The sequence below is a fragment of the Herpailurus yagouaroundi genome, unplaced genomic scaffold, assembly GCF_014898765.1.
Source record: "Herpailurus yagouaroundi ecotype Mexico unplaced genomic scaffold, PumYag 186, whole genome shotgun sequence".
Lineage (NCBI taxonomy): Eukaryota > Metazoa > Chordata > Mammalia > Carnivora > Felidae > Herpailurus > Herpailurus yagouaroundi.
In genome coordinates this window covers 44,253,929-44,279,512 of record NW_024412417.1, presented here as the reverse complement: position 1 = coordinate 44,279,512, position 25,584 = coordinate 44,253,929, and the positions used below count along the sequence as shown (strand labels likewise).

The 25,584-nt window shown below is 47.8% G+C and overlaps 1 protein-coding gene across 4 annotated transcripts in view; it reads left to right on the top strand.

Annotated features, from left to right (window-relative positions):
• FAM135B (family with sequence similarity 135 member B) overlaps window positions 1-25,584 on the top strand; it is a 289,972-nt gene that overhangs the window by 145,152 nt on the left and 119,236 nt on the right. For all 4 annotated transcript variants that reach the window (XM_040494489.1, XM_040494488.1, XM_040494486.1 and 1 more), the window contains exon 3: window positions 5,956-6,035. In XM_040494489.1, coding sequence (XP_040350423.1) covers window positions 5,956-6,035 — 80 coding nt within the window. The remainder of the gene's footprint in view (window positions 1-5,955; window positions 6,036-25,584) is intronic.

Sequence of the window (25,584 nt, the reverse complement as noted above, 5' to 3'; positions counted from 1 at the left end):
TTCCTTCCTTCCTTCCTTCCTTCCTTCCTTCCTTCCTTCCTTCCTTCCCACCCCCTTCCTTCCTCCCATCCTCCCCGCCCCTTCCTTCCTCCCTCCCTTTCTTCCTCCCTTCCTTCCTTCCCTCTGACACCGAATGCCAACTATGTGCAAGCACCATGTTAGTTGCTGGAAATACAGAGATGAATAAGAACAGCTGGTGGTTAGTGGATATTTCTATAATCAACCAAGAACAAATGTTTATTAGATGATTTTCTGTTCTTATACAGTGCTAAGAGCTCTAAGGAGGAATACAAAAGAAGCAAAAGATAGCATTCTTATTCTAAAGGTGCTTTTGGGAAAACAAAGGGAAATGCATTAGCGATCAGAGGGAGAATGTGATTGGACTCCTGGTGGTAATAGTGATGGGGAAGTTAAGGGGAGGCTAATGAAGTTTAAAGCACCTGTGTTTGCCTCCCCAGATAAGAGCTTGGTTTTAATCAAATGGCCCTATGTTTTAATCCCTAAACTTTCCATTATGTAGCCGTGCGACTAGGGGAAAATTACCTAACCTCTCTGAGTCACAGTTTGTATATTGTTAACATGGGGGTAATCATTCCTTTCCTTTCGTTTCATCATGATGAAGAAATTTGAAAACCTATATACATTAGTTTACTACAATTGCTGCAATAAATTGCCACAAATTAAATGGCTCAAAACAACATAAATTTATAATCTGACAATTCTGGAGGTCAGAAGTTTGAAATGGATCTCACTAGGCTAAAATCTTGATGTTGGAAGGACTGTATCCATTTTGGAGGGTACTAGGGAAGACTTTGTTTCCTTGTCTTTCCCAGCTCATATAGACTGCCTGCCTTTCTTAGCTGATGGCACCTTCCACCTTGGCTGATGGCAGCGGTGGCTGGTAGGGTCTTTCTCGCATTGTTTCACCCTGTCACTCTCCCTCTTCTAACTCCTTCTTCCATTTGGGAGGACCCTTGTGGTTACCTTGGGTGTACCCAGGTAATAAAGAATAATCTAATTTCAAGGCCAGGTGGTTGGCAACCTTCCTTCCATCTGCAATCTTAACTCTCTTTTATTGGTTCTGGAGATTAGGACGTGACCGCCTTGGGAAGGGGCATTATTCTGCTACCACATTATGTAAAGGACATAGTTTATGCCACTCTTATAGATGGAAGCCAATAAAGTAAAAGATGACTAGATTTATTTATTTCCCAAAAGGAGTTCTCTGCAAGTCTACACCACTGGAGCATGCTAGCATACCGTCTGGAAGTTTCTATCTCCTGGTCTTAGCTTCTTTCTTCCTTCTGACTGGAACTTGCTCTCCCATCACTTGCGTATCCTCCAAGGACTTAAACTAACTCCTCCCTCCTTCACAGTGTCTTCCTTGAACGACCCCAGCCAGAAGAAGGTGGCTCTAAGACGGTTAAGGGAAATCCATGTGGGAAATAATCAGGTCATTCCTGGAGATGTGCTAACATTACTTATTGAATGTGTGAGCTTGGACAAATCCCTTCATCTCCAGAGGGTAGTTTGCTCATCTTTAAGATGGAAATCACAGTAAGCATATCAAAGATTTCCTGCAGGGATGAAATGATATAATGTATGTCATGTTTGACACATGGTTTATGGATTTATGACCTGGCAGAAATTCGTGTCAGATTGAAGAGAATTATTAAAGGGGTTTAAGCATTCTGTTTAATCAGAGCAGAGCCCAATTGAGCCAGTCTCATTGAAACTTATTTCTTTCCATAAGTGCCTGTAAAGCATCTGAAGTTCAAAATGATGACTGATTCCTTGAAGTAAGATTCAGCAACACCAAATGATTTTAAGGAATAAGAACTCAGACAGTGCTTTGGAATTAGTTATAAAAGGTTTTAATTTATGCAGTAAAATGGGAGGGGTGGCAGGCTAAAAATAAAAAAAAATACATTTCATCTCTGGAAAGGAATGCTGGTTGCCCTTTGCTAGCATTACTACTTTGGGTCGGTAGCTGGGTGTTTCCAGTGGCCCAGTGTCCGCTCTGGTTAGCAGCTGGGATGGTCCTTTCTCTCACAGAGGATTTGTAGAGGACCCAACAAGATTGCATACATCGGGGCTCCTGACGCATAACTGCTCCAAGCACAGCCTGACAGAGTCGTGATGCGTAGCCTCTGGCGATGATTGACCCATTTCGTGTTCAGAGAAGAAGACATTAGAATATCAAAACTGATAGTACATGGGATTTGCCTCTCTTCTTTTGATGATGAAATTATGGAAATGCATAGGTCTTTTATTAAACACTAGAAGTGACATTTTGTATTTGTATAAATCAGAGTTTGCCGATTGGTGACGCCAGGGGAGTTAGCCTGCAAATGTGTCGACACAGCGCTTGATTGTGAATGCGGTGGCCGTGGTTGCTGCCTCCAATGGTTTCGCTCTTGCTGTTGTCACTGTCATTAATTTATGAAGCAACGGTTAACATTTGAAAGATGTTTTATCAAAAATCCCAATTTCAATCTTCCCTGGAAAACCTGAAAGATCTAACGGTACACAATCAGCATCTTTGCACAGTGGTAATTAGCAACTGCTGAGGACCAGCTGTCTGCTATGGACAGGGCAGGCACTTTCTTCTCTGGCTTAGTCTCCCTCACCCAGATGAGTGAGGTTACTTGTTATTGTGCCCCTCTGGGGATCCCACAATGGTAGTAAACTGCCTCTGTGTGATGAGCCATTGCTCCTCAAGGAAATATAGAGCTGGGAGTTGGGAACCTCTGGTCACAACTTGTTTGTCAACTGATCAATACCTAACCTTGTTTTAGGTGTGTTTCTGTTTAAGGCAGTGTTTGCTGTTTATTATCTGTCTGTCTACCATCTATCTATCTATCATCTAACTGTCCATCCATCTGTCATTTGTCTATTATCTATCAATCAATCTGTCTATCCATCCATCCATCATCTACCCATCCATCCATCATCTGTCATCTACCTATCATCTATCCATCCATCTATCATCTATCTATCTATCCATCCATCATCTATCTATCTATCTATCTATCTATCTATCTATCTATCCATCCATTATCTATCATCTATCTATCTATCTATCTATCTATCTATCTATCTATCTACTTTTGATTCACTAACCTTGAACTCATGGCCAATAGCACTGTGACTAAGGCCTGAACGAAGTTCATCTAATACACTGTTGTCTCTGCAAGGCACATCACAGCCTTCTTGCAGTTAGGGACATTGGATGGCACTACAGTGTGTTAGACGAGCTTCATTCAGGCCTGAGTTACACTGCTAGGGATCATTTTAAATAGCAGAGTCACCCACAAGAAGCACAAAAATACAAAATAAAAAGTGGCACCAAGTAGACTGTAAACAAAATTTGTTTACACCATGAGAACTGAAAAAAGAAGGTAGTATTGCCTTAGCTCGATCTCAGGTGGAAACATGCGCGTGAGGTGAGTCAGACCTTTCTCCCCAGGAGCATGTCTGGGTGACCACAGAGGCCGTGAGTATTGAGTGCGAAGTTACAGATGAACTTTAACAAGTGGCAGATCCACAGATACAGAATCCATAAGTAATGATGGCCAACGGCATGTGATTTGCAAATATTTTCTCTCACATGTAGCTTGTCATAATATAACCCTCTCAATAGCACATTTTGCGGAACAAAAGTTTTTAACTTTGATGAAGTCGAGTTTATCAATTTGTGTGTGTGTGTGTGTGTGTGTGTGTGTGTGTGTGTGTGTGTGTGTGTGTGTGAATCATGCTTTTGGGGTCAAGGTTAAGAACTCTTATCCCTAGATTTTATTTTTTAATTTATTACACATTTTGTAATGTTTATTTATTTTTTGAGACAGAGTGAGACAGCACACAAGCAGGGGAGGGGCAGAGAGAGAGGGAGACACAGAATCAGAAGCAGGCTTGAGGCTCTGAGCTGTCAGCACAGAGCCTGACGCAGGGCTCTAACTCATGAACCGTGAGATCATGACCTGAGCCGAAGTCTGACGCTTAACCGACTGACCCACCCAGGCGCCCTTGTCCCTAGATTTTAAAGCTTTCTTTTATTTTCTTTCCTAAAGGTTTAATAGTTTTACATTTTTTCCCTATAAGTGTATGATCCACTTTGAATTAATACATTTTTGCGTAAGGTGTGAAATTTAAGTGGAGCTTTTTGTTTGGTTTTGGTTTGGTTTCTGCCTACGGATGTCCAGTTGCTTCAGGACCGTTGACTGAGAAGGTCACCTTTCCTCCATTGAATTGCTTTTGAAACTTTGTCAGAAATCCTTTGAGCAAATTTGTGCCCTTGTTACTGCAGAGGGAGGAGGGTAGAAACCCAGGCCCCCCCACATGGTCTGTACTTAAAGCAGGGTTGTTGAGGTTCTCCTTACCATCCATTAGTGGTGAAAATCTGGCCCCCTTCTCAAAGACCTTCTCTTGCTGGGCGAGGAAGGTGCCTTGTTAAAGCTTTGGTAGGAGTGGACCTCGAGGCTCCCACTGGCCTTTGCCGGGATGGACGGAGGTGAGACCACAGTTTCTGTGTGTAGTGTGGCTGGAGTACAACTACTATTGGCTGAAAGTTTTCTGTCGTGCTCGGCTGCCCCCTTTCTGGTTTTTTGTCTAGAGGAAGCAGGCATTTTTGTTGGGGATTTTCTTTTTCTTTCTTTCTTTCTTTTTTTTTTTTTTGTCTGCAGCCACTAGAATCTCTGGATAGCTGGCTTCTCTCTGGGACATGTGAGGCAAAAAGAAAATGTGGAGACCTCACCACCCTGTCTCTCTTTGGTACTTGAGGTCCTTAGACTGTTTGATTCCTTCTTCTGCAAAAATCTTGTGTTCACCTATATTGTCTAGAGGTTTTAGTCATATGTGGTGGGAAAATTATATCCACTCCATCTTTCCTGGAAGCAGATGTCATGGCAGATATTTTTTTTTTTAAGTCATCCTTTTACAGGTGCAGAAACAAGTTCAGAGAAGCTGTGTGGTATCTTCTAAGTCACCCAGCTCACAAGTGAGGTCACCCAAACTCCAGCTGTGACTCTGGTCCCAGTGCTCTGTGTTCTGCATCTCCTCCACTCTCCACACACACATAAAACGAACACAGGACCATCAACAGAACCTCCTGGGGGGATATTCAGCACGCAGCATCGCCCCCGGCCACAAGCTCAGTGAGCCATCAGAGATGGATGTGTTCATGGTCCATTTTACCTCTGTTTCACTTGGTTTTATGCACATTCTGTTTCACAATGAGCTTGAAATTGGTGGAAGGGGAGAACAATTATGACGCCAGAAATGTTCCTAAGAGCTTGCGAGCAAAAGGGCCATTAATTGCAAGGCACGGAATTGCAAAAGATGCTTCTGCACCTGTGGAGGCAGCGGACAGATCAGAGGCTTTGCTGATGGCGTGGGAACCCACACAGTGTCCTGAAATGATGGGATTTGGAAATGGGAGTGACATGTTAAAAATAAGGGCACAGAAATGCACTGGGAACAGCGTTTGGCCGTACCCCCAGGATCGACAGCTCAGCTGTTGTGTTTCTAAAGGAAGTATTTGTCTGTGTTGCAACAGGATAGCAACTCAGTTTGTGTGTGGATTCCACCCCACGCGTTAAAGCTTCCATTTTCCCTTAGAATGGACTTTTCTGACTAAAGAAAAACCATGCCCCTTAATGTACCTGTGCCCTATGACCAACCCACCTATTCCTTTCCCTGTCCCTTCTGCCACCAACCTTGCATGTGTCTCGCACGATCTCCTGTCAACTCAACTTCCTGTTTCCATCTTGGCCCCGTCCCATCCCTCTCCCACTGTGGTGACAGAATGAATCCCTCTTTGGTGCCAAATGATCATACATGCTGCCTAGAAACTTCCACGGTTCTCTGTGGCATTTAGGACTAAGTCTGGTTACTTTTGGAAGAAGCCAACAGTGAGGGGTCTGATCTTCATCAGCCTGTCCTCTGTTCCTTCCATAGGTATTACCAGATCCGAGTGACCTTGAAGGTGTCCTCAAGGATCCCCCACAGACTGAGCGCCTCCGTCGTCGGGCAGACAGGTGAGCAGCGGGATGGGAGTGGGGTGCTTATTCTCCACCAGTAAACCGTCATTTCTCACTACATGCCAGGGCGTGGCAGGGTGCAACGTACATGGTAGCATCAGTAAGTTATGTTGCGTGTCTGATGCGTGCATTTTGGAAATGGAGACCCACTGTTGGCGTGGCCATGTGTGCATGATGGAGCCCGGCTGAAGGAGAACACCCTCTCCCAGGGATAACCTGGCTGTGAGGGGTTGGCCAGGGTCAAGTCAGGGAGAAAAAGGACGGCAACCGGCCTCCAGCAAGTGGGTAGGAAGAATCAATCCTGTTGTCAATCCTGAGAATCAGACCGAGTAAGCTGGCAGGTTAATGGTTCTTCTCAGACACAGGGCAGGAGTCAAGATCAACACTCCAGCTTTGGGAGAGGGAGTGCCAAGGACAGCCCAGTTTCTAGCTTTGAGAAGGCTGGGTATTAGGGGGCATCCGGGGCTCCCTGCTGGTGCTCAGTGCGATAGGGTATTGAGTCCAAAATATGGAGCTTCTTACACAAGAAATGAGGATCAGCGCCAAGATGAAATACGTTAGTCAATTTGGGAGGATGCGTGGATCAATCATATTTCTAGAAGGAGAAAGATGTTGGGGTGGAGTAGAGAGAAAGTAAGGAGATAAGAAGACGGAATTATGGAAAGTTGGCTGAACTTTAAAGATACAAATAAAGGTAGTAAAGATTATTGCGGACATTGGATCTGGTAGAGTCAAAAGCTCTGGTCATTGGTATCCTTCAAAAAATTCCTTTTGGAATTTCCCTGGTAATTGGGCCTCTTCATTATTGGCAGTGATACTCTGGTGAATAGAATTGCATTCAGCTCGGGCGCCTGGGTGGCTCAGTCGGTTGAGGGTCCGACTTTGGCTCAGGTCATGATCTCGTGGTTTGTGAGTTCAAGCCCCGTGTCGGGCTCTGTGCTGACAGCTCAGAGACTGGAACCTGCTTCGGATTCTGTGTCTCCCTCTCTCTGTGCCCCTCCCCTGCTTGTTCTTCCTCTCTCTCTCTAAAAAAAAAAAAAATCGAATGTAGTTAAATACCCACAGATTGGCGTGTACTGGGAGTGTAGACCAGCCAGCCGGGTCGGCTTAGCTCCACCCTGGGGGAGGCGGGGGAGGGGCAGGGCAGAGCAGGCTGCTCAGGCCACCCAAGAGGACATCACAGATTGCCGCTGGTTTATGGGCGGAGCCTGTGGGCTCTAAAAGGAAAGATACCAGAGACCGCCTGCTCCTCCTCCGGCCCTGGGCAGAGTCCAGCATTAAGTAATAAGTCACCGCATTGCCACGGCGTTCCGTGTCTTCCACTGTGCTCCTCTCTCTGGCGAAGAAATCAGGCAGCTGAGACCAAGTCTCCCGTGTCCCGTGTGCATTCAGGAAGCCTGCGGTGCCCTGCTTGGTGAGCGCTGTCTCCGTCCCAAGTTCTGCCAGACGAAGGTCGCTGGAATTGGCTGAGAGAGTAGGAACCTGACGTTGCATGAACTTGTGTGTAACCCCAGGAGTTGGCAACTTGGACTTTATTTCCTTAGCTGAATAACGAGGATAGGGGTACCTGAGTGGCTTAGTTGGTTAAACATCCGACTCTTGGTCTTGGGTTCAGATCATGGTTCATGGGTTCGAGCCCCACGTCGGGCTCTGCACTGACAGTGCGAGTCTGCTGAGATTCATTCTCTCTCTCTCTCTCTCTGTGTCTGTCTGTCTCTCTCTCCCCCTTCCCCATGTTCTCTTTCTCTCTCTGTCTCTCTCCCCTTCTCCATGTCCTCCCTCTGTCTCTCTCTCCCCCTTCCCCATGTTCTCTCTCTCTCTCTCCTCCCATCAAAATAAATAAACAATTAAAAGAAAAGGACGAGGCTAAAAATCCATCCTCTGTAGTGTTCTTGTCTTAGAGACGATAAAGGAGGACATTTCACATCCACAGAGAGTACAAATGGTCAATTGCCAGGATAGGAACTGGCACAAAGGAAGTGCCCAGTCAGTCTGACCTGTGAGTGGCTACATGATCTGGGGCACGAGGCCAGGTCTGTTCTCAGGACGAGGCTGGGATGCAGAAATCTGGTGGGGCTGGCACCCCAGCCCCCCTGCCGACAGCCATCCCCAGGTAGCCGACGAGGATGCTGTTCCTCCCCTGTGACTCTAGAGCCTGAGCTCAACTCCTTGTCACCAGTGGAGCCTTCTCTTGGGGCTGGCAGTCCCCACCAGTAGGCGGCTTGGAGAAAGGAGGACTTGAACCACAGAAACAGAGAAGAGAAAAATGAAATGCAGTTTGGGGGAGGAAAAAAAGGTTGCTTTTTCTTCTTTGGTCTTGTTGGATGCGGGGATAATTAGGGTACGCTTGCTGTGCCCTTGGGTTTTATAGGAGCATAATATTTAGATCGGACTGCTAACAGAGAGGCCAGCGACAGTCACAACAAGGATTCCTGCATGAGGAAGAGACAGCATGTGTGGTTGCTTACTCAAGGTGAATTTCCGATTGTATCATGTTTAGTTAGATATGGCAGCAGCACCAAGAACACCAAAACTTCGCGGTTTAGGATGATGATTTATTCTTGATGTTTTCAGTCGGCTGGGTTCAGCCAGGTCACACATGTGTTGCCCAGAGCTGAGATTTCTGCAGAGAGGTTGGATGGTTGACGTCTTCATTCACATGTCTGATCCCTTGGTTGGGATGCTCGACTGCCCAAGGCAACAGCTGAGGTCCCATCTCCAGCTGAGTGGTCTATCTTCTTAAACGGTAGCTCAGTTCACAGAGAGAGAGAGAGAGAGAGAGAGAGAGAGAGAGAGAGAGGAGATTCTAGGTCTCTAAAGGGCTGGGCTGGTAACTGCCAAGGGGTCCCTTCCCCAAAGTGCAAGACCAGCCCACCTTCAAGTGGAGGAGGAGTATTCTCCACCCCAGGTAGGGCGCCCTCTGCAGGTACAACAATGAAGGAAGTTTTAACAGTGCTGTTTGCATACAATCATCCAGACCTAATTTCCATCACCTGTACATAGTTCTAAGGAAGCAAAAAGAAAGAAAAATGTATGTTTAGACAATGAAGTAGGATATACTGAAAAAAGAATCAGAAGGAGTCAAAACACATGGGACCTAATGATGTCTTTATTTTTACATTAGTGGAGTGGTCTTGCGGGGACAAATGATTTAATTTGGCTTTTCTGTTCCATTTATCTCTAAAACGGAAATGGAAAAAGCATGCCATGTCCAGAGAAGCAGAGCTGAGTAGTGGTGAGAGCCATAGGCTCTGAGTTTTGCAGGTCCAAATCCTACGTCCGACACCTGCCAGCTGTGTGGGTTTAGAAAAGTTGTTTAGCCAGTTTGAATTTCGGGTTCCTCACCTATAAAGTGGGGCTGGTAAGAGGTACCTACCTCTTGGGTTTGTGTTGAGAATCGAATGAATTTTGCAAAGAAATGTCTGAGAGTGGTGCCTGGAGTGTACAGCAAGCTCACGGCACCTGTTAGCTGGAGTAAGTGTCCCTTCTGTGCAGACAGTTGTCCTTTCTGAGCAGCACTGTGGCCCATGCTGGTCCCTGGGACACGTTGCTGGGGATGGGCGTCTGCCTTGCTGCTGTGGGGGAGCTCAGAGTCCCCTGAGGGAGGCAGAGAAGTGTCCCCCGAGTCCAGCAGAGATGGACCTTGAGATGGGGTCCCAGGTGAGGTCTTGAATTGGAGCGGAAGCTGGCCCCACAGACAAGGGTGGAGAAGGATGATCTGGGCGCATGCAGCAAAATGACTGGGGCCTGAGCGGTGCAAGGTGTGCACAGGACACTTGTGGGGTGGCGGGGGGGCCAAGGGGAGGAGAGAAAGTACTGCAGGCGGGGCTGGGGGCCACGTCATGCCCGACTGAGCCCCCGACTTCTTTTCATCAGGTTGGCCCCAGGAGATGCACGCACTCAGAAGACTTATAAACCCAGGCTGTTCAAACGCAAGAGGTTGTCTCGTAGATCAAGGGGCAGAATTTTACATTTTTGTTCTCTTTTTTTTTTTATTTTTTTTAAATTTTTTTTTTTTAACGTTTATTTATTTTTGAGACAGAGAGAGACAGGGCATGAGGAGGGGCAGAGAGAGAGGGAGACACAGAATCTGAAACAGGCTCCAGGCTCTGAGCTCTCAGCACAGAGCCCGACGTGGGGCTCGAACTCACGGACCGTGAGATCATGACCTGAGCCGAAGTCGGATGCTTAACCGACCGAGCCACCCAGGCGCCCCTGTTCTCTTTTTAAACATACCCGTTCTCTGGCAGCCACAGTCTGCGGAAACGGTTTCGCAGATGATTTAGATACTGCTTCTCTGGATGTGAAACAGTTTCTCATTGAGTTTTCCAAGCTCGACGTTTATGGTTAGAGTCTGTGAATAAGAAAAAATAATAATTCCCCGCGTGAAATGCAGCCATTGCCTGTGCACTGTCCTGTTTCCTTCTTTCAGTATGTGCTTAACAGGTGACTTGGGGAAGGTTTCTCTGGGAAACCGATGGTTTCTTCTCTTGGACTACACTGCGAGGGGCTCTGAGCTCCCGCCAGCCAGGAGCAACTGTCTCCCTGGGCATTCTAGAAAGATCCCAGCATTACAGAACAGACGCACGTGCCATCACCTGTGATGGATGGCAGGTCTGCCCCTGGAACTGAGGGCAGGGCACAGAGGGGGCCACTTCTCTGTGGATGTGGGTGCAGTGGGGGTGGGGGGCGGTGTTTGGCCCTGGTGAATCTGAGGTCCACGGCATCTCGGTCATTACTGAAAACAGAGAAGTATCAATTATAGGTGGTCATGTGATGATTTACTGAGGCCAGGAAGTCTCTCCGCTGTTCCAGAACTTTTCAGAAGCCTCCTATAAGCCAAAGCACTGCGACCTGAGAGAGAGACAGAGGTGAATTTTGACCACTTAACATGTGAGGCTTGAGGTGTAACAGGGAGACAGGCCAGAAGTGAGACATTTTAAAATGCGGTTTTGGGGCGCCTGGGTGGCTCAGTCGGTTAAGTGTCCGACTTTGGCTCAGGCCGTGATCTCGCTGCTCATGAGTTCAGGCCCTGTGTTGGGCTCTGTGCTGACAGCTTGGAGCCTGGAGCCTGCTTTGGATTCTGTGTCTCCCTCTCTCTCCCTCCCCCGCTCATGCTCTGTCTCTCTCTCTCAAAAATGAATAAACTTAAAAAAATTTTTTTAATGCGGTTTGGCTCGATTCAAAGCCTTGCTTACCTTTTTTGGGTCTCATAGAATTGTTTCCTCTCTTCTCCTGGGGTCAGGGCTGTGGGTAAGTGGCAGGTTCGTACCTGTGAATACATGTTAAGTATACTGAATTGTGACCCTTTCCTTTCACCAGAGCGGTGCTATTGAATAGGTTTTGCAGTCTCTTCCTTCCCAGAGGTGTTAACAAATTTTCCCCTTGGGGGGATGGCCGCTGAGGTCAATCTGTGGGTCCGGGAACTTCAGATCTTTGAGGCTGTGTGGGGTGATTAGGCACAAACAGGCATCTGCTACTCATGGCTCATGAAGGCCAGAGGAAAAATAGCTCGGTAAACTGTGGAAACGTGTAAAAATTACTATGATTAGTTTTAGTAATGTTTTGAGAGGTGATTTCCATTTCCATTAAGTGGAAGCAGTTAAGAGTTTCATCGTGTAGGGGGCGAGGTGACATTTATTCTTTAAGGGAATCCATCTCATTTCTTTTCAGGGTCCATTAAAGTGCACCTAAATATCAAATAGGCCTGTTTTCATGGCGAACACTAAGCAGGTAAAACACTCGAACTCCGGGGCTCTGAGTACCCACCTGGGGCCGTCAGGAAGGGTGTCTCTGGATAAACCGAGACGTTAATGGAATTTCTCCCACCTGCTCCGTTTCTGGGCAGCAGTCAGCTCAGAAACACTGAAGCCCGGGTCCCTCATTGTCGATCCTGTGGGCAGGCCAGGAGTCTGCTTTGCTGGCTGGCCCCGTGACCCAGCTGCCACCGGGGCCGAGCCACTCATCCCTCGCCCTTTGAGCTCGCTGTGGCATCCTTCAGCCTGCTTGACCTGCAAGTCCCTCCCGGGAAGCTCTCTCCAATCTGCTACACCATCCTTCTTGCGTCTCTGCCTCTGCCTTTGCTGTTCCTTCCACTTTGCATGCCTGTCCCTCCCTCCTGCCTCTTCGGATCCACGAGATTGGCAGAAAGAGCCGATGCCGGTTCTCTGAGGGCGACGTCCCGCCCCGGGAAAGTGGCCAGTTCCCCGTCGGAGCATCTCACAGCTACGTGCTCACAGCATGCACCCTCCCCATTTCCGCGCTTCTCCCGCACCGCACAGCGTGCTCTCATTCACGGGCACCTGGGAGCTGGCTTTGGAGGATCACCCCAGGCTGCTGGGAACAAGCACTTTGTTCAAGATTTGAACTTGCCTGAGGCTTTGAGTCCCATCGTCCCCCATTACCACCCCCGGCCCCTGCCTCGTACCCGTGATTGTTAGTACAGGGATGGGGAAGCCCAGCCTCTTGTCTCCGGATGGGGCAGGCTGAGGTGTAACTCATGTTCCAGAGTCCCCTGCGGGATCAGGCTGGTTCCCTGAAATGCACTGTGTGTGCCTCCCCCCGTCCCCTGCCCTGGGTTCCCCAGGCTTCTCCCACTGGAGCACATCCATAAGAGGTCACCAGCACACAAGCCCTCATCTCTGGGCCCGCTGCTTTATCATCCGCCTCCAGAAACCACTGGAAGCTGTATAGCAGTTAGTTGTGTTATAGGAAGTAGAGTGTGAAGTTAGCCGGACCCGAGTTCACCCGGGTTCCTTGTGACCCTGTGCCCGGAGCCTCTGTTTAGCTCCCTCTGTAAATGGGACACCAGTGGTAGAAACAGTAGGGCTGTTTTGGGGATCAGGTAAGGTAATGTGTGTGGGTACGTTGGGAGCCCCCATACGCACACGCACAAGGTCATGGCCTCCTTGCTTCAGCGCCCGCCACGTTTGGCAGGAACAGTCTCCAAAGCCACCCCACGTTTAGTGTAGCTTCTGTGGAGATTCTCTGCATCAAACCCCAGTTTCTGAAAGTCGGCTGTGTGTGAGGTGCAATTGAAGCAGGGGCGCCTGGGGGACTCAGTCAGTAGGCGCCTAGGTCATGATCTCACGGTTCGTGAGTTGGAGCCCTGCGTTGGGCTCTGCGCTGTAAGCGCAAACCTACCCGGGATCCTCTCTTTCCCTCTGTCACTGCTTGTGTTCTCTCTCTTTCTCTCTCAAAATAAATAAATAAACTTAAAAAAATTATTGAAGCAGAGCTTGATGGCAGACCCTGCTGTCTCAGAGCTCAGACACGGTGGTGGGGGCCCAAGAGGCCTAGTGACAAAGGCAAGGAGAGTGACGAGGGCCCAGGAGGAGGAAGGCCAGGTGCTCAGGGCTCGGGCAGCATCCCTGGGAGGGCCTGAGTGCTGTTTCCCCGGGTCTGACTCTGCCAGGCACACCTGACCTCCAGGTGTCCTGACTTCTGGCCTGGGGGCGTCAGGGCAAATCTCTGTCCAGAGACCAAGGAGAGCCCCCCCAGCAGGTCCTCCCAGCCTCAGCCCAGCTGGCGTGGGCACATCTGACCTCAGCCTACCTGGGGTGGGCACATTGGCGGGGGCACACCTGGGCTCAGCCTACTTGGCTTGGGCACACCTGGAGTGGACACCCTGGCCTGCTATTCCCCCCACACTGGCAAGGTTGCTCCCAGGCAGTGGCACCGCCAGCCTGCACCTGTGTGGGGGCAGCTGGCACCTGCTGAGCGTGATTGAGGCACGGGCACCTGAGAGAAAGGTGAGGGTAGGCCAAGGACCCCTGCTGCATCTGGCAGAGACGATGCGATGCACGCTTCAGAGTGGCCTTCCTTGCGGGTGGGGGAGAGAGCGGGGTCGGTCTGTGGAGCGCAGCCGGCTGGGTCCCGCTCCCTCTGGGTGACCCGGGACTTGCTGCCACCCTCCCCGGGCCTCATGGTCCTCCTCCCTTCTTCATGGCATCCTGAGAATTGAAAACGTTAATATTATGAAAGCACTTAGAAGGGAGATTGACATCCTAGGCCCTCAATAAACTTTGGCTATTTTTAGTTTTATGGAAGGAGCCAGAATCCACAGACATGCATGAAATTTACATGGGCTGAACCGGTAACCCTGGTGGGTTTTGTTTATTCTGTAAATGTTTCTTGAGTGCCTCCTGTGTGGCCCGAGCTGTTTCCAGAGCTCTCTGAAGTCCTGGATGCCCCCGTGGATGTTGACTTCCTGGTGAACTTTCCATTACTGGAGGTTCCTAGCAGGGGTTTCCTGAGAGACCCTGGCAATGAAAAGGACATCCTAAGGTAGCCTACCTTGCTCAGAGTCCCCCTAGTCTTATTAAAATGAGGTCGCTTTTTGACGGTTTGTGTGTTTGTTTGTTTTGATAACTTAGGGATATAAGTAAACCCTCCATGTGGAAGATGAGACTTAAAGCCCCGGAGCCATGTTGTCATATTCAGTTCTTGCTTTGGGAGCCTGCCAAGCGCCTGGAACATAGTTGGCGTTCCCTGTATGTTTGTCCAGCGGTGAATGGAAGACCAGGGAACACAACTTGGACCAAAGAGAGAAAGAAAAGAGGCTGGGGGCGCCCGGGCGATTCAGTCGGTTGAGCGTCCAACTCTTGATTTTGGCTCAGGTCATGATGCCAGGGGTGTGGGATTGAGCCCCAAGTTAGGCTCCATGCTGAGTGTGGAGCCTGCTTGAGATTCTCTCTCTCCCCCTCTCTTTCTCCCTCTGCCACTCTCCTCCACTCATGCTCTCTCTCTGTTCTCTCTCAAGTGAAAGAAGGAAAGGAAGGAAGGGAGGGAGGGAGGGAGGGAGGGAGAAAGAAAGAAGAAAAGAGGCAGAATTTCATGCAATTAAACAAACATAGTGAGCTCTTGAGGGCTCAGCGACCCAGGGAGGAAGCATCTCAATGAGAAAGCATGCTGTTTCTGAGGCTTTCAATTAATAGTCATTAAAATGTTGTTCAAAAAAACGATTATTTAAAAAAAAAAAAAAAAACAACAAAGAGTCAAGACAGCCTCTTTCTGATTTGGCCAAGTGGGCTCTGAAAGTCTAAGAATGAAATAGATGCATGGAATTGGGAGTATCAGGGGGAGAGAGGTCTGCCAGGGGAGGGGCCCCCTCAGGCCTCCACATGCAGGGGTGTCAGAGGATCCCCTCCCTGTAGGGTCCCCTGTAGTGTCTAGATCCGCACTCCCACCCCTCCTAAGTCAGCTCTAGAAGTGAGATGAGAGGGTAAGCAGAGAAAATACTGAAGAGGAAACTCATGTGGGGACGCACAATGAACTTGCTGCTGAGAACCTGGAAATGATGTAATTGTCGCTAGTAAGTTGGTACTAATGGCAGATAATTGGATGGTTGCCTCTTCTCGGCTCAGTGGCTTAGTTACATGAAGAAATTCTCGAGTCTTATCGCCGTAACATAAAGGACGGGTCCCTGAGAGTAGACGGGGCAGAGGGTCCTCATTCTTGACCTGCTCACAGACGCATTTTCATCTGGTGCCGATGGAAAGAGTGTCACCACGAAAAGAACTATTTGTTTCCAAGCTAGAGGAGGTGGTTGAGCGCACGAAATAGTGACTGCTATAAAGGGCAGAAAGCCTGTCTCTGTGTGTCCAGTGCTGCTGGGTATGTGCCCTGGCTAGGCCAGGGGCTCTCTCTCAACCGCGAGGAGTGATAAGGTCTGTTTTGTCCAGGATTTTCCACATTTAAAATGAGGGAGTCTGCACCCCCACTGCATGTGGGGATCAGGGATGGGGAGAGGGAGGAGGAACATTCTCAAGGGCAAAATTCCTGCTGATGGAGATCCTCCCCCCGCCCCCCTGCCACCCCCCCCCCCCCGACCACCACACTGAGTCCCTAGAACTCATTCAGGACCTCCATCCGGCCCCAGGCACTCCTACTTTTGATGACCCCACTCCACTTTCTAGGAGCTGTATTAAAATGTAGCAATTTCCCACATCCAATGCACATTTTTTTTTCTGTAAAATTTTTAAAATTAATTAGCTCCAGGGGCGCCTGAGTGGCTCAGTGGGTCAAGCGTCTGACTTCAGCTCAGGTCGTGATCTTCTGGTTCATGGGTTCGAGCCCTGCATCGGGCTCTGTGCTGACAGCTCACAGCCTGGAGCCTGCTTTGGATTCTGTCTCCCTGTCTCTCCTTCCCTCCCCTGCTCATATTCTGTCTCTGTCTCTCTGTCTCAAAAATAAATAAAACACTAAAAAAATTTTTTTTAATTAATTAACTCCAAATGACTCTTTATTTGTGAACAGTTGTGATTTTTCTGCATGCTTGGAAAATGTTGCAAGTGAGGCAATCTACCTATAAGATCTTTGCAAATGCAGTGTAATATTTGTAAAGACTACATGTGACCAGTATATTATTTCGAGGAGATTTAATGAAGCATTTACTAATTTGACCTTGCAGGGTTATGTTTATCTTGAATCTCATCATTTTGTTTTCAGCTCAACCATTTAGGCCCCCGGGCAGCCTGTAACTGCAGGCATTCTGACTGTGGTGGCCAAGGGACAGAGCAGTGCCTGCTGATGGCCAGTGTCCTACATATTGGGGCCCAGTCCAGAATTGCTGGACAAGTTGAGTCAGTGGCCGTTTCAATAATAAAAAAGTGACTTTTATATTTCCGCATTTATTTTAAGAACTAAGTTTCATCATAGGCAATGGGACAAATTGGGCATTGGGCCAGGGACAGAATAGTCCGGGTTCCAGAGGCTTTGAAGGCAGAGAAAGCTGGACTGTCAACGTGGCTTAGTCTCTTACAGGCTCTGTGCCTTTGGGAAAGTCACTTGATCTTCCTGAATTTCAGGTCTTTTATCTGTATGATAAGGATCATAATTTGTATCTCACAGCATGCTTGAGGGCTTAAATCAGCATTTCCCACGGTGTGGTGTTAACACCAATATTGGTTAATAATTATATGGGATTGTGAGTGATGCAGACATGACATAGAGGGGCTTAAGCCAGACAAAAGATGATTTTTCACCCACATTAAACTCCAGATGTGAGCAGACCACATTGGTATGGTGTCCCTGTGGCCTTCAGACCCCAAGTTCCAGCCGTCTTTCTGCTCCTTTGTCCTGAAGTACAGCTTCCACTTTCAAGACCACCTTTGGGTCCAGGCTGACTTTTGAAGCTTTGGCCATGGCCTGGATGGAGCCACAGGCTGGACGGAGAGTAAAGTAGAGTGAGGAGGAACAGTGCCTTCTTTTTTTTGGGGGGGGGGGGGGGGGCGGGGGGAGCAGGGGCAGGCGGATGATGCTCCTACATCTCATTTGCTGGGATTTATTTATCTGGATGCACCTGAGAAACAGAGACGCTGAGAAGAGCAGCCTGTGAAGGGGGTACAATTCTAGGTTCGTCTCCGGGAAAGAGCCCGTGATGTGATGGTGGCCACTAGCAGCCTTTGTTCTGCAGTGGCTGCGAATAATGAAGATGCATTTAGGGACCTATGAAATACTGCTCCGGAATAGCCATCCCAATGGAAAACTGTCTTCATTTTCAACCTTCTTTCAAGGCTTGTGTTTAATTCGAGAAAGAAATGTATTTTAGGATAATAAATTTATATAATTAACCTTTGCTAATCTCCCTTTTATTTATTTATTTTTTTTTTTTTAAGCAAGGAGAACAGGGACGGGATCACCTCCATTATCTGTCAAGAGTATCTGGCTAGACTTTAATAACACTCATCTGTTTTCCCAAACAAGCGAAGTCACACTGCAAAATCAATGTATGCCTTTATTTGGGGTCTCAGGGACTGCAATCCGGGAGACACACAGACCCCGAAATGGGGTGTGCTCCAAGCTGGAGGCAAGAGATAGGGTTACAAAGGCAAAAGGACTTCCATAAGGCATTTGAAAAAATTATCATAGGCGCTGACAACATTTAGACGGAGCGTCTGATCCCTGATTGGCTATTTAGTTACCAGTGTTTCATCATCTCTGTTTCAGTCCCAAGTGTGAGGATGTTTTCCAGGATGGAGCTAGGCTGTGGTTGTCCAAAATCCGAAGTCCATTTTCCACACGGTGTGGACATGTCTGGGTTCCACCCCCCTGGGGCCCCCCACTCCCCACTGTAAACAGACTCCTGAGTCACCCTTATTCTTCTTTGAATCTTTCATACTTTCGACCAATATCTCCTACGTATGGAAAGCAAGACTGGTTTAGTTTTTATAAGAGAATGATGCCAATTCCCCTTTAAATTGAATTTTGGAGCAGAACAAATTATTGCAAACAAATATTAAGCAGTGCCAGTAGAGATAGTCAGGAGATACAGTAAAAATCATCCAAGTTTTATGTAAATAACTGAAGTTGGGTAAAAGGTTACATAAAATCCATTAGTAGACATAAAGCTCTCAGCTCAGTGTCTGAGCAGTGATATTGTACTGCTAGTCATTTTTATTTCCTAAAATAGCGAGACTCAAAAGCCCTCTCGGTTTTATAGAGTGCCTTTGATTCATTGCCCTATTTGTGTGTGCCCAGTAAAAAAATTAGGAAAATATTACTTGGGACAATGATACAGAACAAAATTCGCCCATAGAGGCCAACAATTTGAACAAGATCCATTTTAAACCAGAGCAGGGTTGTCCTGGAGAGTGGGGTTACCAGGTCAGGCTTTCCCACAAATTGGCTTTCAGTTCATCCGTCCAATGTCCCTTCTTTCCAATGACAGCCAGAGATAAGAGGACGGATTTATGTTAAAAATTTTCTCAGGCAGGAAAATTAACAGAAAATGCCCCTGTTACTTTTTTCCATATCTGTGTTGTATTTGGACAGTTGCAGAAAAGGCATTTCTCATTTTGTCTTGTTAGCTCATTGGGACTATCTCCAGGAGAGGCTGTGAGGAATGTATTATCTCTGAAGTCTGGCTTTTACTCAGAATGCTCTTGAAGGAAGAGTCTGAGAGTTTTGTTTTATTTTTCTATATTACTTTCTCCCACTCCCCCCACCCTTTTTTAAAATAGCATATTCGCTTTAGGTAGGCAGTAGGTTTTAAAGACTGCTTAGCTTGACCCGGCATATACATATTCTTGGGGAAATGTTGGAATCTACACGCACAGAAACGTCAGCCTAAGAAGTCTGCTTCCTCTGTCTGTGTGCGACACACTGATCTCCTGCTGGCGCTCTCAGGAGTCGGCCGACCTTTATAACCTGCTCGCAGAAGCCAGAGTGCTACTTTGTACTTGCAGATAATTCAGATTATGTTGCTTCCCAGCTCAGAATCCACAGATGATAGTGGTGATGAGGGCGGTGGTGATGGTGGTGAACAGCCGCGGCCACCAACGCTTACGTAACATTTAATCTGCCCCGGGTGCCGTTCCCACTCTTTGCAAATATTCCTCACGGCAACTCTGGAGAGTAGGTACTATTACCATCCCCATTTTACAGATGAGGATACTGGAGGACACATCTAGGAAGAGCTGGGGTCAGGATCCCATGCCAGGCAGTCTGGCTCTTAGCCACAACATTGCATGGCCTTTTGTTTACCTTGGAGCAAAACGTGAACTCCTTGGCAGGTGCTGGTTGGCCCTGTGTGATCGGACCCTGGACATCCCCCTCACCCTCATCTACTGCCCCTCCACCCACCCTCCCCTTCACACTCATCTACTGCCCCCCTACCCCCTCCCTCTTACTTTTCCTTGGATGCACCAAGCTTATTCCCAACTCAGATCTCCTGGACTTGTGGATCCCTCCACCTGGAGCCTCCACGTTCTGCCTCAGTTATTCAGGTGTCTGTTCAGTGTCACCTCCTCAGAGGGGCTCCTTGCCTTACTTTTTTAAAAATAGAGTTCCCATTGTCACTCGGTTCCTTACTGTTCTCTGGTTTTCTTCAGACAACTCCAACAGGTGTTACTATATCCTCATCTATTGCCCGCATCACCTCTAAAATTTAATAATTACGCTTTCAGTGAATCATGACTGAGTGCTGTCTATGTGCTAGGAAATAGAATATTTTAAATGTTTTGTGTATGGGAAGGTACTTAAGTCATTACGCCTTCTATAGGTGATAGGTCCCTTTTTGCAGAAGGGGAAATTTGGGCCTCTGGATGCCCATGGATTTCCTCAAGGTCCCCCAGACACTAAGTTGTGGAGCCAGGACTCCAGCCCGGTGAGTCTGGCTCCAGAGTCTGGCAGGTCCTGCGTGTCCCCTGCTCCACCCGCAGTGCTGAGAACGGGACCTGTGATAAGCATCCGCTGAAGGGGAGAATAAGTGACGTTGGTGAATGGCCCTGCCACCCAGCTGATCCCACAAGAGCCACCCACACTTCACCCTGAATCCCTTCCCCGCCCTCTCTCCACACTGAGTCAATTTCCAAGTCCCATCAGTTGGGACGTTCTCCTCCTCAGCTCTCTTGGACCCCTCCATGCCTCCTGACCTGGCTGTGGCTCAGCCTCGCCTCATCCTTCCCTGGGCTCAGCCTCCTCGCTGCACCTGTTCCTTGTGTGCCCCCAGTGTTTGTCAGCCATTCGCACGAACACCGTCAGTGGAGCGACAAACCAGACCGGCAGGGGCTGCGCAGCCCGTGTTCCATGGAAGGGCTTAACAGGGACTGCATGTGTCATCCCAGTTTTGCTGTTTAAATATTTAAACTCATATGAAAGGTGCAGTGAGTGAAATATTTGTATTATCTCAGTGAATGTTGACACACTGAGGACCTACTTAAGAGCTCACCTTCTGCAGCCTGCCTGGGTTCGCATCCTAGCTCCACCTCTTTGAAACAGTGAAACAAGTGCCCGGTGCCTCAGTTTCTCCGTGCAGAATCAATAGCTAGGGCAGAACCTTCCTTGCGAGGTCATGTTGAAGATTCAGTTAGGTAATGCGGGTCCCCAAGGAGTAGGATGTCAGCCTCTGTCATCCTCCTCATCCCCATCGTCAACCCAAGCTGGACTTTCTGTTCAGCTGTGCATCACTGTGGGAGAGATGCGGCAGGTGTACAAGTCTGATCACATGACCTGGTGCCAGCAGCCCACCCCCCCCCCCCCACTCCCGCTGTGGCTCCCACACGTGAGGGGCCCGGCTGCTGCAGCTGCTCAGCACAGATTGGCACTACGGTGTGACCATGTGACAACAGACGGCATCCCAGGTCATGATGATATTGTGTCACACGCAATGTCCGCACGTACTCTGAGCTCCCCTCGCTTCGTATTTGACTTTAATATTCATGAGGAATAGTGTGAGCATTTGTTAGATATAATTAGAGACAGAACTTTCCAACAGAAATTGATGACAAACCTTTGTTTTCCCATCGGTTTCAGGGCTCTTGAAATATCAAGGCCAACAGTGATCTTGGGAGTTAAAATGAAAAACAGAACCAAAACCAATGTTGGGGGTTGGATGAGAACAATCAGGCATTTATCACACTGACGCTTATAAACAGTAGTTACTGTAAGTGTTCAATACACTGTGTTTCGTGCAATCAGGGGGGAAAAGCAGAGCTTATCTGTGCCTCCTTAGCTGTTGACTTCAAGCTTGCCTGTCAATCAGAATGGCTTCTTGGTTTCGTTGATTTTCTTTATCAAATGTGATACATTTGCAATATATGAACTAAATGACGTTAATAAAACCATGCTTCCACGTCTTCTAGATTTGACTTCCACGTAAGACTGAGTTGGAGGGAGGAGAAGAGCCTCCCCTGCTTACAAATAATTCGGTATGACAGTGTGCACAAACACCCAGTGCAGGGAAGTCCATGCCGGCTCCAGGGAAGATCCGAGCTACAGTTAATTTGTGCAGTCACACGCAAACAGCCAGGGGCTCAAGCCAGTGGTGAAGACAAGTTTACACGTGGTTTCTGGGGCTGGTTGAACATCCAGGGGTGGGCAGATGAAAAGAAGCTCGTGAAGATGTTGGAGGAGGAACTAAGAGAAACTGACCAGGGAGGGATTGGATTTCAGAGAGAAGGGCTCAGTCTCAGAGCCAGAGTCAGAGAGAGGTTCTGATATGGGGCAGAAAGCATGCATTCCCAGTGAATTCCTAAGCTGTATCTTCAAGGTCTTTGAAATAAAGCTTAACCAAGTTACCCCTTGACACGTGTCCTGGTGTGGGCCGGACCACTTCCTGTTCCCCTTGCTCTCTCTGTGGCACGCCCCTGCGTGCATATCCCTCTTTGTGTTTTCTTGGTCACATCCTGCTGGATCATCAGATTTCCTCTTCCCGCTTCCACAGAGCCTCTGGGCAGGAGTAATCTCACCTCTTAGAATCATTCCCTAATGTTTTATCTGAACGTCCTGTATGATTCCGTTCCTCACCATGTGTTTGTGTAGCGTGTGGATTAGCACTCCCTCTAATGTGGGGGTGCTAGAATGTAGGACATTTGCATATATCGCCCTCTGTCTCCCCTGCCCTTTGCCCCTTTACTTGTACTCGGCCTTCAGAATTTTGCCCACTGGCCATTTGCCTCTGGAAGTCTCCCCTGGCCTGACTGAGTGTCAGGTGCCTTCGCTCTGTGGCATTCAACACTGCCATCATGTATTTGTGTGAAAATACTGGACTCTTCCATTGGCTTCTATAGCTTCAAGCTGAGTGACGGCAGGAACCGTGTTGTTTTCACTCCTCTTCATTCTCAGCACGTGACCCATCGCCCCATGCCTGGTTTCCCTCAGGGCCAGCAATGGTGTTCTAGAGATAAGGGGACTAGTCTCCTCTGTAAAGTTGTAGCTCCTGAGTCCACGTCAAAGCCGCCATCTGGGTTCTCAGACTAGTGCCCTTCTTAACAGGCTAGACTGTTCCTCTCACCTAGGAACATATTCTGAGAAATCCATGCCCTGGGCTGGATTACTGCACTGGCTATCAGCCCTCCTTAGGAGGGACTGTGAGGGACCAGGGCAAAGGGATTACTAACCAAAGGAATGAAGCAGCAATGGTGGAGTTTTAGAGTTGAATCAGGAGTGTGTGAGGAACGATCATGGTCTAACTCTTCCTTCTGGTTAGTTTACATTCATGTAGAAAAGATTCTGAAGATCATGGCCTTGAAGTCTTAGACATAGGAACCAGAGGAGATAAGAAACGGGAAAATAAATGGCCATTAAATGGGAAATTCAACATAGCTTTAGGGCCAGAAGGGACTCCAAAAATTCAGTGGAAACTTTGAAGTCCCAGAGTCATTAAACGGATTGGCTAAGGTCACTAGTCAGTGGAAAAGCTGGTATTTTAAATTCAGGGACTTGAGATCTAAAGGGATATTTTTGCCTTCATTAAAATTTTTGTTCCATTATGAAAAGGCCCTCCACTTGCCGTTAGAGTCGTGAGGAATTTATTTAAAGTTCCCGAGTTTTAATTTCCACCCCGGGGGGATGAAGAGGCCTCGTTTTGTTGTGCAACCAAATGGATCAAGCATCACGAAGCTTCCAGCATAGCACATGGCACTTTCATGGCAGTTGGCCCCTTGGATTCTATCCTCCCTTTTCTACCAACAGTACCCTGCCATTGCCTAGGGAAACGTCCATCTTCCTTTTCCTCAGCCATGTGGCTTACTGATTTAATTCCCAGCTGCAGGCCTGGCTCTGATTAGCTTTTACCAATCAACGTACCCTTTGGTCTTGGTCCAGGGAGGGACCTGACTTCTCTCTCTATTCTTCTGGATATTGAGGCGCTGGGATATAAGTTCTAATGCTGCTGTGTCCATTTCTCTATTACAGAAAGAGCGATGGGCTGTCCATGCAGTAATCGGAGGGGAGCTAGAGAAAGGAAAAACAGAAAGGACATCAGAGTTTTGAGTTTCATCCCTAAGCCAATGAATTAAGCCATCCTTGAAGCTTGAACTGCCTTTGGGTTATGATTGGGTTTTCTTTCTTGTTGAAGACAGTTTGAGTTGAACTTCCTGGCCCCTGAAACCGCTTTCTCATGAATACAGGGGTTTCAAAAAGAAGACTTTTCTTAACTTCCCCTTAATTTTAAAGTAAATGTCTCGGGAGATTGAAGAATAGATAGCACGACATTTCAGGGTCCACCTTACTTTGAGAACTCTGATTTGAGTGTTACAAGGACCTGCCAGACATCCTTGAAGCCAAATTTGTTGAAGAGGACTGTGACGTTGCTGGTGTCACATTAACAGGCTTGTATCCAGCCACCCCCTTCCACCTCCCCCGGGGCCAGGTCAACGGGCTTTGTAGGAGTCCTTGGTCCACAGCTCTGTGCCTGAAATCCTCCTCCAGGGCTGAGTTATAGCTTTTCTGCATCTCTGCTCCCCTTTCTCCCATGAGGCAGGTTGATTTTTCAGACGGGTTTCTTCTCATTGCAAAATGCACGCATGTTCATTGAGAATATATTTAAAACCAAAATACAATGCAGGAATACAAATAACCCCATAATACCACCATCTCGGTCTCATATAAGCACAGCATTTGGTGAGTTATCTTCTCTTTTCAAGTTGTTTTCTCTTTCCCTGTCTTTTTTTCCCAGCCCCGTTTCCCCTTCTCTCTCTCTCTTTCTTCCCTCTTTCCGTTCTAAAACACCTCTCTTTCTAGTCCCTCTCTGTATATATGGAAACAAAACTGAGTTAGTTCCACAGCGTTTAGCTTTTACTTTTGTGTATTGCAAATGCTGTCATTTCAGGAAGTATGCCATCAGGTAAGTCTTTTTAATTTTCTCATAATTTTCCATTTATTGGGTGGAGTGTGATGTATTTAACAGCTCCGTTATGTGGTGTGATTTGATTTCAGTGTCGTTTCTTGTAAATGATGACGTGATGAGCATTTTATGCCCCAAATCTGCCAGTGTCTTTGTTGCCTTAGAACAATCTTACAGTAGCCCAGTGCCTGGTTAATGAGCATACAGATGACCTCGTCAGGCCCCAGTCTTTCAGGAAGACCTGCTCGTCTCCCGGTCTAAATATAGCTACCTTGATCCAGCCACTTTTCAGCCGACTTGTTTGTTCGGATTCAGCTGGCTCTGCATGTGGCATGTTGTGAAAAGTTCCACATACCAAACAGCCAATGTTTGATACGTGTTGCAGATCACAAGAACACAGAGCAGGGAATGGGGGGTGGGCAGAGAATCCCCCCACCCCGCCCCGCCACCTGCTACAGGCAGAAGAGCAGAACACGGCTTGCGGTTGGAGGCAGCGAAGCGAGTTTGCATCTTGGCCCAGCCTCAGGGGTGGGTTTTTTGCTCCTACAGTTTTGATTTCGGGCCCCAGAAAACCAAAGGCTGGCAGGATTGTAGGTCACTTTCTGTCTGTCAGCCTTAGTTTTCTCAGCTGTACAATAGGAGAGCTTACGAGCAGTGCTCCCTGATGAAATTGAAGTAGGGTTCATGAGCAAACGGCTAAGAAAGAATTCTTGAGACGTTTTTGGGGCATCAACGTGATTTTATTATAAAATTTATTTATTTTATTGTGGCACTCTGAGGAGTGACTGACTATGTGCTTTCTAATTAGTGGGGGTCAGGGAGAGTATAAGTTTCTTGTTAATGTTTATTTATTTAAAAAAATTTTTTTTAACGTTTATTTATTTTTGAGACAGAGAGAGACAGAGCATGAACGGGGGAGGGTCAGAGAGAGGGAGACACAGAATCTGAAACAGGCTACAGGCTCTGAGCTGTCAGCAC